This window comes from Cryptotermes secundus, unplaced genomic scaffold, assembly GCF_002891405.2.
Source record: "Cryptotermes secundus unplaced genomic scaffold, Csec_1.0 scaffold2047, whole genome shotgun sequence".
NCBI classification, from domain to species: domain Eukaryota; kingdom Metazoa; phylum Arthropoda; class Insecta; order Blattodea; family Kalotermitidae; genus Cryptotermes; species Cryptotermes secundus.
Window position 1 is genome coordinate 185,178 of NW_019722978.1, and position 12,009 is coordinate 197,186.

Below are 12,009 nucleotides of genomic sequence, written 5' to 3' on the forward strand. Positions count from 1 at the left end.
ACCTAGGAACTCATTATATGCATCATTCGCTGATTTTTGCTTAAAGACGAGCTCCCAGGTCTCTTTATCTAGTAGAGTGCATAGGTATTGGACATTCTCTTCTTTATATGATCTGGCCATTCTGCATTCTCCCTCTAATCTGGTTTGCCCTTTTTTGTTCTTGTGTTGCATCTGCACTCGTATTATCTGCGCATTATGGTCAGAAAATCCTGTGTCGATCGCCTCTAGATTGTATTCCCATAAGTTCTTGTTAATTATTATTTGATCTATGGCTGTTTGACTTCTGGGACCTATTCTCGTTGGCACATTCACTACTGCTTGTAAGCCATGTGAATTTAACATTGTCTGTAGTTGTGGGTCCCCTCCATTTCTTAAGAAATCTATGTTGAGGTCACCTACAATGATAATGTTCTTACCTTTGATTAGTATCTTGCTAATTATTGTGTCCATGGTTTCAATGAATATATTAATGTTGCTATTAGGGGTTCTGTACACACAGATGATGATTGTGTTAAATTGTGTGAGTTCGATAATACTAGCCTCGAAATGTTCTTCTTGATTTAGGTTTACGAACAAGTTATAGGGCTTTGCTTCTAGATATTCCCTGACATAGATGCATGAGCCTCCATGTTGCGTATTCTTCCTACAGAATTTTGAAACAAGGGTGTTTCTTTTGATGTTTTTATCATATAAAGTACTTTGCATAGCTTATCTCTTAAAAATCGAGCATGGGCACCCCATTTTAGGTTTTTTTTATGTAATTCAATTCAATTTTATTTCATCCATGAATCATTATACAAAGTATTAAAAACTTGGGCAATGATACTGAAAAGTTTAAATCAGAGTTAAAGAATTATCTACATGCTCATTCCTTCTACTCTTTAGACGAATACTTCAATGTAAATAGAGAATGATGTAAAATTAAGTTATATTAATTTTTAAGCTAAAATTGCCTGTACTTGTGTATGTAACCTTTTTTTTGACTTGTTCTGCTTAGGATTTATAGAATGTAAATAAATTCAATTCAATTCAATTCAATACATGATATGGGACACTTCTTAAAATCTCAATTCTGATTTATAGGTAATTTCTAAAGCTTTAAAGTTATGTAAACATACTGATCTACAGCAGAAGGCTGATTATCCGAATTGCCAACCAAATCACCAAAACCAAGGAATGTGCCTACTAAACAAACATCACTGTTGGGGTTGAAGTGTCTGAAAACGTTAGTTTTTATTATTATAATAGTGTTTTTCATGGATAAGAATTTAATCCAATTATCCACATTTTCGATTATTCAGACCAATAATTAATTTGGATAATCGGTATTCTACTGAACTTGTAATCATTTATACTTTGGATTTTAGACTATACATATAATAATAAAACTACAAGAGTATACAAGAATACTTCTTTATCTACAGTATGATTATAAACAACTTGAGCTTTATTTTCAGTGGTAAGATGCTTCAAACCACCTCTGTATGAGCTACACTCTGTTTCCAACATTTTATCAATCCCAGTTTGGGTATACTGGAAAATGTGTCTTCAAACAGCCAGCAACCTCTTTCCAGCCAAAGTCTTCCTACTCATTTCCCTCCAGGTTCAACGCGAATAGCCATGTTCTTTATGTCACTGATCAGGTATCAATGACAGGATAATCATTTCTTACAAAATATGTGGACAAAGAAACACTGGTCACAATATCTGAAACATCACTCATTAATTACAGTCACAGAAGTGCCTCACAAAACTAATTAGTGCCTATTCCATGTCAGTGTTTCATTTTCTAGGTATATAGTTGCATTAAATTCAGTGGTTATACAAAATAAAATAAACAGTATGACAACGAATGAGTCTGCGGAAAAGGAGAATAAACCTGCCATGGCAAATTCAGCAGAACTATCACAGAGGACTGAGGGAAACAATACCAGGACTGTCACGGTAGCTGGTACTACTGGCATTGTCCCAAATACAAAACACGATGGCAGAATACTGTTTCTGGGGTGTTATGAGGTGTAGTCTCAAAACAAGTTTGTTAAAGAGCATCACATCCCAGCCATAGTCACCGGCATGTGAACCTCTGTTCTAACGAAATATGACTGTTCACCACAACAGAGCAAAGTCCATAAAAGCATATCAAATCACAATGAACATCATCATTGGCAAAACAGCCCTTTTTTAACCATAGCCTTCCTTAGAATATTCTACTAGATCTACCGTCTAGTTTTCACTTCTTTGGATTTTGCAACAATAATCAATTTTTACAGAGCAAGGTAGTCAAGTTTGCTTTCAACCCCCAACCTGAAGGACCACATCCCTGTATTATGTCCCCCAGTGAGTGTGGCCCAATTATACCCCCAGGTGAAGGGTTCCCTTTTTGTTACCTTCCACTATTCCCATCAGAGCGTGAAGCTGACCACTCACCTCCAACTAATGCTGAGGTCAAGAAAATGTGGATCTAACATCTACTCCCCCATACGCCTTCATGGCGTAGTGCTTAATGCGTTAAGCACAGAGACAGCTTTACCTTTTACCTTTGCCACTACTCCAACGGTATGGTGGAAATATTCAAACCCGCCTCCACAAGCAAAAACAATTAACTTACCGAGCCAGTTTCTTAGTTAACGTAAAAACTGCACTTTTAGAATTCATGTTTACGATAGAGTTAATACTGATTCCCTTCTCCTCTCTGCTCCTGTCAATATGAACTTATTTTGCCCGCTATTCTACACGTTACAAAACTGACAAAAGTCATAGCAGAATAATAGCATGAATGACAGGGGTGATAATTTAAACGGCGGTGCAAACCGAGGAAACTAGCAACCGCATCGCAACCGCAATTTCAGAGAATTGTTATCAGTCTGATTTGAACACATGTTACTGAATGGAGAAGCACAAATTGAGGAAATGGCAACGCAATTTCCTCACTTTGTGCTGCTCCAATCAATAACAAGTGTGAAACTCAAGTTGTTAACAGTTCTCGGAAATTGCGGTTGCATTTCGGTTGCCAGTTTCCTTTGTGGGTCCTCACCCTAAACTTCGATCAGGTTATAAACGACAAAACAGAACTTCTACACGTTCTACACTGTCGGTTTTCCCCGGTAAAGATTCGATACGACAACATTCCTCTAGTTCGATCTTGACGATCTTGACCGTCATAGTGGTCATAGTCTTCGTGAACAGTGATCGTTGACATCGTTGATGCCTGTCGGAGATCGATTGATCCCACAAACGCGGGAAACTTTTGGAAGAGAATGGTATTTCATCGTTTTTATATCGAGTATAATTTTAACTTAACCAAAATTTTAGTAAATAGTTGTAAAGATACTTTATCCGCGTTTGGTTCACAATTTGTTGTAGTATAAGCAAAGTATTTTCAAATCAGTTCAGCAAATGTTTCGTATATCGGAGCTATTCATATTAGTTCTTAGTGAGAGTGTTTGTTTGTACATGCCTAAAACATTTCAGTTAATGAACATGGAAGATCTTGTTGGCTGCTATCCTAGGCATGCTTCGTGATGCGACGTTCAACAGCACCTTCGCTTCGTCAGGGCGCAAAATTCGTCTCTCCAAGTTCAGAAAGGGAGCCAGATCATTTTCATCTGGCACAAATAAGTTCAAGGGCAACACACAGTGGTAAATATACTTTTTCTGTAATCACGGCTGTAAGTCCCCTAGTTCTAAGTGTCTTCTGAGTTTAAGAATGAGTGGTTAAATTGTGCGATTCCGCTCTTCTTGTCCTCGCCGATAACGTTAGTGAAAGAACCATCGTTCCAGTGGTACAAAGAAAAATGACATAAGCAAACCTAACATGAAAAATGGACCCGTTGAAATAATTATTACCGACGTGGAATGAATCCCTGCATACATTGGCTTCCCATTCCACTTCTGAATGGTCTGCAAAATCGTGTTTTTGGAGTGAATGCATTTTATTAAAAAGCGAAATATATATAATTGAATTTTTAATTTTTCATCTTTGGTGTTAATTCTTTTCATTCTAAAGAAGAGCAGAACTTTTTTTTTTTTTTTTGTGGGAAGCTCTACATTAATACATAACCCTTGTTAATCTTTCAGCTGCCCCATTTCCAAATGCCGTTCGGAGCACAGCAAACATTCTTGATCTCCTGAGCGGCAGCAGAACAGCAAGTCCTGGTGATGGTTCTCTTAATGATGATTATGCAGGAGATATGATTTCAGTATCTTCCATCAGTACAGCATGTGCTATGTCACGGGAAGCTAAAGCAAGTTCAGTGCATGTTCTTAAAGCTGAAAATGTTGATAGAAATCAAATTATTTCTCAGCGTTACAAAGGCAAGAGGTTGGTCATTTACTGTCATACATTTATCTATGAGTGAAATGTCAGTGAACAACTTCGAAACATAGTGATCACATACATATATGCCACTTCAGCATGTTCTATGTTGCCTCATGTAACACAAAACTTGGCACAGAATCTTGCATTTTATTTATGTTTGTTATACTCATCACAAACTTAGTATACAACAGACTGGATTAAGAAGTAAAGGTAAAAGTAAAGTTAAGTCAGTGCACAAGCTGTATCTGGTGAAGGAATATCAAAGAAATAGAAGAAAAACTCCATAGATTCTTGACTTTGTCATTAAATGGAAGTGAATGGTTGGCTTCAGGTGTTTTGTCAAGATTGATTGATTGATTGATTGATTTATTTCGTCACTGTAGATCATTGTACATGATATATGACAAGTCAAGTTAATTCTGAATATTAACAATTTGATATATAAGTAGATTAAAATTACAATAGTTACAATTTTTTACATTCTTATTTGTGGAGAATTTGATGGAATGAACATTGGCAGGGGAAACCGAAGTACTCGGAGGAAACCTGCCCCAGCGCCATTTTGTCCATCACAAATCCCACTTGCTCAGATCACAGTGGTGGGAAGCCAGCGACTAATCGCTTAAGCTATGGCGTGGCCTTAGAATAATGATATTGATAGCTAATGTGATGTTCTCAGCAGATTGGTGCCCTTCTTGATGGCCTGGTATTCTCTATCTCTCTCTAAGCGGCCTACGTAGACGTCCCTCCATCTCATGATGTCCTTTCTATCACATCCAACATGGTGTCTTGATTCCTTTAAGCAGAAGAGAACTGCGCAGTATACATTCATAGCATGCTGGTATAAGCTCAACAAGTCACTTATTCTTGAATTATCTGGTAATATTGATATTAACTAGGATTTATCCCCAAACAAGAAGAATTCATCTATACTATAAAAACAATGTTCAAGGAGAAATGTTTTCAAAGTCTTTTTAAATTTGTATAGTGCTGGTATGTCCTTTATATATTGCGGCAAGTGGTTTAAAAGACGAAGTCCAATATTATTGAAGTTGTTTTTACACAGACTCGTCCTACATGGAACTATGAATAAGTTGTCTTTTTTTCTTGTATTGTGTGAGTGTACTGCTGAATTAGTGATGAAAACATTCAAGTTGGATTTCATGTAAACTAATATTTCATATATATACAGACTTGGTAGAGGTAATATATGTAACAATTTAAAATATTGTTTGCAGCTGGTTGTTTTTTGTATTTGCATTATAGTTCTAATAGCTCTCTTTTGTATCTTAAAGATCAATTTTGCATTCGCTGAATTGCCCCAGAATATCAATCCATATGATAGCAGGGATTGAAAATACGCATAGTATAAAGCAAGAACAGTCTCTAATCCTGATACTTTTTTGACTATTCGCAAGCCAAAACATATTTTACATAACTTACTTGCTAGTGTTTGAGTATGTGTGGACCAGCTTAATTTTTTGTCTAACGACATTCCCAAAAATTTGGTATGTTCTGTATAATTGATGACTTTATCATATAGTTTTATTGGTGGGCATTCTGGCTGTATTTTTTGTGGTTGGTGAAAGGATATTGCTATCGTTTTTTCTTTATTAATAATTAATCTGTTACTTTCAAACCATTCTGTGAGTTTATTTATTAATGCGTTTATTTTCCTTTGGACAACATTAACACTATTTCCTGATATAAAAATACTTATATCATCGGCAAAAAACGTTAGTTTTCCTTGTTCAATACCTGCTTCTAGATCATTAATATATAGCAAAAATAAAATTGGTCCAAGAACAGAACCTTGTGGGACTCCATGTCTTACGGGTCTACTCTGAGATAGATAGTTAATGCTTACATTCGCTTCTCTACATCTATATGTGATTTCCACTTTCTGTTCTCTTCTTTCTAGATATGTTTGAAACCATTTTAGTGCAACCCCTCGTATTCCCATTCTTGTCATCTTTCTTAGCAATATGTCATGATTAACTAGGTCAAACGCTTTTGACAGATCCAGAAATAACCCTATACTTACTTCTTTCTCATCTAGCGATTTATAGACCCCTTCTATGAACTCTGCAATTGCTGTTTTTGTTGTTTTTCCTTTGCAAAACCCATGCTGTTTGTTACTAATTAAACTGTGGTTATTTAAAAAGGATAAAAGTCTTTTATGCATAATTTTTTCAATTATTTTTGAAAAAACAGAAATTAGTGATACTGGTCTATAATTCGCAACATCCGTTTCGCTTCCTTTCTTATACAAGGGTTTCACTTTTGCCATTTTTAGCTGGTCAGGGAAGTATCCGGTTGAGAGTGACTGATTTATTGTATATGTTAAGGCAGATATTATCTTGGGATAACATTTTTTGATGATATACTCTGGGATGTCATCTATACCTGTTGATTTTTTGTTACCAAGTCTTTTGATTATGCCAACCACTTCCTCTTCAGTAGTTGGGATTAAGAACATACTGTTGTTGTTATACTTTACTGCATTGTCATTAGCTTCTTTGTTTGTATATAATGATTTGTCGTTTAAGATTTTGTGTGCAATGCTAGTATAATATTCATTGAAAACATTTGCTATAATTTTTGGATCCTGTGTATTTCCTCCTTCAGTGCTTATTTCAATATTTTTATTTTTTTTCCGACTGCCTAGCTCCTCCTTTATTAGGTCCCACATAGCCTTTGGTTTATTTCCGGAAGTTCTTATTTGTATGTTATTAGATAATTTTTTTGCTTCACTGATCACTTTGTTATAAATTTTCTTGTACTGACCATAGTATTTTTTAAATTCTTCTGATATATTCCCTTCTTTCATTAGCCTATTAAGAAATCGAAGTCTATTTCCTGATACCCTTATACCTGAGGTAATCCATTTGTTTTCATGCTGTTTACTTTTTACCCATTTTTTTGGTATTGCTATTTCATAATAATACTGAAAAGTATCTAGAAATTCATTATATGCATTGTTCGCTGATTTTTGTTTAAAAACAAGCTCCCAAGTCTCTTTGTCTAGTAGATAATTTAGATATTGAACATTTTCTTCACTATAAGTTCTGACCATTCTATATTCTCTCTCTGCTCTGGCTTGCCTTTTTTGATTCTTATTCTCTTGCTGCATCTGTACTTGTAATATCTGCGCGCTATGGTCAGAAAATCCTGTTTCAATAACCTCAAATTTATATTCCCATAAACCCTTGTTTAATATTATTTGATCTATGGCCGTTCGACTTCTGGAACTGATTCTCGTTGGAACATCCACTATTGCTTCCAAGCCGTATGAATTTATCATTGTCTGTAGTTGTAAGTTTACCCTGTTTCCTAAGAAATCTATATTGAAGTCACCTACCATAATAATTTTCTTATCTTTATTTAGTAACTCATTTATTATTATATCCATAGTTTCAATAAATATATTGATGTTACTGTTAGGAGTTCTGTATACACACATAATAACTGTATTGGATTGAGTGAGTTCAATTATACTAGTCTCAAAATGTTCTTCTCGTGTATAGTGTTCAAACAATTTACAAGGTTTTGCTTCTAGATTTTCTTTGACATAGATGCATGAGCCTCCATGTCGTTTATTTTTCCTGCAAAATTTTGAAACCAGGGAGTAGTTTACAAAATTATAATAATCTATTTCCTTTTCATCTAACCAATGTTCAGTGATGCATATTATATCTAACTCTAGTGTTTTATCAGTTAGTAACACATCGATATTTAGTTTTTTGTTTTTTAGACTTTGCACGTTTTGATGAAATATTTGAATATTAGTATTGTATTTATTATTTTTGTTATTCCTAATTATACCAGCGCTATGCTTATCTATAAAAAATCTTTACTTAGCTTTAGTGGGGGCTTCCTCTTTCTGGTTGACGTACGAACTTCCTGACGCTCCCCGCCGTTAGAGAGTGAGTCTGCTGAATTTTTCACTGCTTCGTTTCCTTGGACATCTGTAGCCTCCCCGTGAGCAGTAATGATCGCTGTACCATCTCGTTCTTCCATCAGGGCCCCTTGGTCGGTAGCATGAGATGGAAAAGGCCCTTGGTATTTACTGAAGAGAGATTTCATGGGCTTTAGACCTATTTGGACATGATGGGAAAGAGAATTCTGCTTCATGGAACTATATAGTTACATATAAGCTAATGCTAGCATTATCCTGACTGAGGTTTTTTCTTTGGGTTCATTAGCATTTCAGCAAATGCTAGGATGGAACCTCATATTATGCCATGGCTATCTCCTTCCACGTCCTTTTTAATTCATCATTCACTATGTAGTCAGAGATGCTGATAATTTTGCTAGTAATCCACCTTCATTAAACATTACCCCTGCACATATAGCCATTGGTTCTACCATGCCTCTAACCACATATACATAAGTTTGTTAAGTACACCAGTGTTAACATCATATTTTATTTGCAGGCTATTTAATGTAGTGTGGGGCAAGCAGTCAAAAAGGAAACATAAAACATGGGAAGGAGATGGTATCCTTGAAATTGGTGAAAAGGCTGTTGTTCTGAAGGTATTTTTAATACTGTTGGAAATGTAGTCTCTCTCTCTCTCTCTCTTTTTCTCTGTTACATATTGAACAGCTGGTCAATTTATGCTGTGGAACCTGAAGGTTATTACCATCATCACAAAGTTCTATTACTGGACCTTCTCCTGAGCCAGATTTGTTCATTTCACATTCTCACAAACTGTTTCTGTAAGATTCATTTTTATCATATTTTCCTTAATTTTTAAGAGAAAAACATCTTACATGTTGTCATTCTCAAATGTTAATGTCTGGTTACTCTCCTGTCAGTTCATATGTGTCTGGCCTCTCCAACAAATGAATGGATTCTGATGAAATTTGTTTAAGCTTCATACCATCGGAGACCACACCACCTTTGTACATTTTACTCGTATATAGTATTATGGCTGTCACCAAAACCATAGAACAGAGACAAACTCAGTATCTAGATGTCCGTATACAACGCCCTCACACAGCTATCCACAGCACCACAGAAAGAAATAAGAGAACATACAGAACTTAGCATCACTTGTATGTGAGTAATTGCCCCTGTAACACGTATGTAAGGGACTAAAATCAGTGGACACTCCCAAGATAAGAAAGTACCCTCTCCTCTGCAACATGTCACCACGGACATTTGTTTTGCTTCAAAACAATTCCAGTGTAAAATTAATTCAAATTAATTAATAACTAACAAAAAAAAATAACATTCTGACAGTGTTTTAACCTTTATGACTAGTATTACATTTCAGTAACATAACGAGACATAGAAATAGGCAGTGAAATTTGTATTGATATAATTGCCAATATGGATCCTTATTAGAAACAATTCAGTAATGAGTGTGAAAACTGCCTGATGATCCAAGTGGATTGAAACATGTAGCATATACAGAATTATTAACAAATGTTAATACAGTAACATTGGTTTATTTATTTGGAGTTTGTTGTGTTGATGGCCATAATAGTGATTTATAGATATACAACAAGATGCATACAATAAAGTTATACATTTTAATTTCCTGCCTTCATTCACATGGCAACTACAGACTACCTGAGATGCTGGAAATACTAGTGCCATTTAAGACCCTAAAATTTTGGATGGTGATCAGTCTTTAAAAGAAAATAGAACTTTTTTTTTGTGCTATACAAAATAACATGATGAATTTCTGCTAGTGGAAATTATGCACAGAAACTGGTCAATAATTTATGTGGTTATAAATTAATTTTTGCCATTTTATATATACATGAGAAAGCATTTAAAAATTACTCCAGGATCTTTCCAGACCTTGTATTAGTATCCTCAGAAATATGCCCAGGTCTCACAATCCTCAATATTATTAAAATGACAGTGCAGTAAATTAGTGTTTCTCATCCAGTCAGATGCTAGAGTTAGCTGGGTGGGATGAATAGTCTTTTTGGTAATACCTTCCATTTATGCTTAATGCAATATTAAAATGTACAGAATTGGAGAAATAATAAATATTTTATTTGCACTGAATAGTAAATTGTCAATGGGAGGACTATTCTGTGATCTAACCAACACATTTGATTCTGTAAATCACAATGTATTATTATCCAAACTAGAGTTTTATGGTATTAATGGCAGTATTGGAAGATTGATTAAATCCTACCTGAGTGACAGATATCAAAGAACATTAATAAATAATAATTATTCTGTGGGTATTTCTGATTGGCAGAAAGTTAAACAAGGTGTGCCACAGGGTTCAATACATGGCCCCTTGTTCTTTCTTTTATATATTAATGACTTGCCTTACTTAATAAATAAAATATCAAAACCAATTTTGTATGCTAATGATACCAGCATACTGTGTTACAATTCTGATTCTGTGGAACATATAATGGTATTGAAAACGATACTGAACAAAACTAACTCTGTGCATTTTTCATCAAAAGTAAATACTACATCAAACATAAATCTAAACTATAAGGATGTTCAAATTAAAAATACTTGTAATACAAAATTCCTAGGACTAATCATAGATAATACCTTATCATGGAAAGATCAAATAAATCATTTGGTAAATAAGCTGAATGCGGCTAGTTATTCTGTCTGCAGTTATCACTCAGGAGAGTTTAAGGATGATTTATTTTGCATATGTACATTCCATTATGTCGTATGGAATAATATTTTGGGGCAATTCAGCTCATAGTAATTTAATTTTCAAAATCCAAAAACGAATAGTGAGAATTATTATGAAAGCAAGAAATAAGGACTCTTGTCGTCCATTGTTCAGACAGTTAAATATTCTGCCCTTACATTCTCAATATATATTTTCTGTATCAATTTTTGTTGTTAAGAATTTAGATATATTTAAATTTAATTCAGCTATACATAGCATTAACACCAGACAAGGTTTTGCCCTACATTTTCCAAGTAATATATTAGCTAAATTGCAGAAGGGTGTATATTATTTAGGAATTAGGATATTCAATAATCTACCACAAGGCATCAGGAATCTATTAAATGATATTACTAAATTCAAACAGGCTCTAAAAGAGTTTCTTCTTGCTGGTTCATTTTATTCATTTATTTATTTATTTCATCTCTATAGATCATTGTTACATGATATAGGACAAGTCAGTTACTGTACATTGGCTGATTACAATATTAAATTTATTATTAAAATACAATTTAAATGAATATTATGAATGGAACACAAGGGGTGATCTTGGTTCTTATAAATAGTATCTAAAATTAACCTTAACAAGTCCTATTAACTAACTGAAAAGATATAAATAATCATCTATTTTAGATCTGCATACATACCAACTATGACTTTTATTTATTTTAACATACAGTCTCTTGTTATTTTATGAATTTATTTATTTATGAATATAGTTACAGTCAACTCTCGATTATCCGGGGGCGGATTAACCGGTTTGCGGCTTAACCGGGGCTTTTTTTTTTAAGTTTATATGTTGTTTAATATTCATTCACTTTTGTTTCACATGGTGAGTTTAACACTATTTTCGCACTAGTGTGAACCGAGCTCTGCATTATTTCGTCCCGTTATGCGAACACAATGTTCTAGGGTGGGGGTGAAAGAATGCAAGAATTTTTGGAAAGTTTCAAGGACAAATACACCGCCCCAGGTTATTTAACGGTACCATCTCAGTGTGAGAGTGCATTGTGAAAGTAAGTA

At 34.5% G+C, this 12,009-nt stretch overlaps 2 protein-coding genes across 6 annotated transcripts in view; one reads left to right on the forward strand and one right to left on the reverse strand.

The window, feature by feature from the left end:
- The window catches only part of LOC111861561 (ERI1 exoribonuclease 2), a 9,770-nt gene extending 6,793 nt beyond the window's left edge, over positions 1 to 2,977 (reverse strand). Inside the window, exon 1 of one of the 2 annotated variants that reach the window (XM_023846233.2) lies at positions 2,609 to 2,977. In XM_023846233.2, coding sequence (XP_023702001.1) covers positions 2,609 to 2,655 — 47 coding nt within the window. In that variant the 5' untranslated portion in view covers positions 2,656 to 2,977. The remainder of the gene's footprint in view (positions 1 to 2,608) is intronic. The other variant, XM_033750370.1, reaches the window with a different exon arrangement.
- Positions 2,978 to 3,071: 94 nt separating this feature from the next.
- Positions 3,072 to 12,009, forward strand: part of LOC111861557 (DNA repair and recombination protein RAD54B) — a 47,718-nt gene continuing 38,780 nt past the window's right edge. Inside the window, exons 1-4 of one of the 4 annotated variants that reach the window (XM_033750367.1) lie at positions 3,072 to 3,260; positions 3,510 to 3,639; positions 4,078 to 4,321; positions 8,755 to 8,854. In XM_033750367.1, coding sequence (XP_033606258.1) covers positions 3,258 to 3,260; positions 3,510 to 3,639; positions 4,078 to 4,321; positions 8,755 to 8,854 — 477 coding nt within the window. In that variant the 5' untranslated portion in view covers positions 3,072 to 3,257. Of the gene's footprint in view, positions 3,261 to 3,471; positions 3,640 to 4,077; positions 4,322 to 8,754; positions 8,855 to 12,009 lie in introns of all 4 variants that reach the window. The other 3 variants (XM_023846218.2, XM_033750368.1, XM_023846219.2) reach the window with 3 other exon arrangements.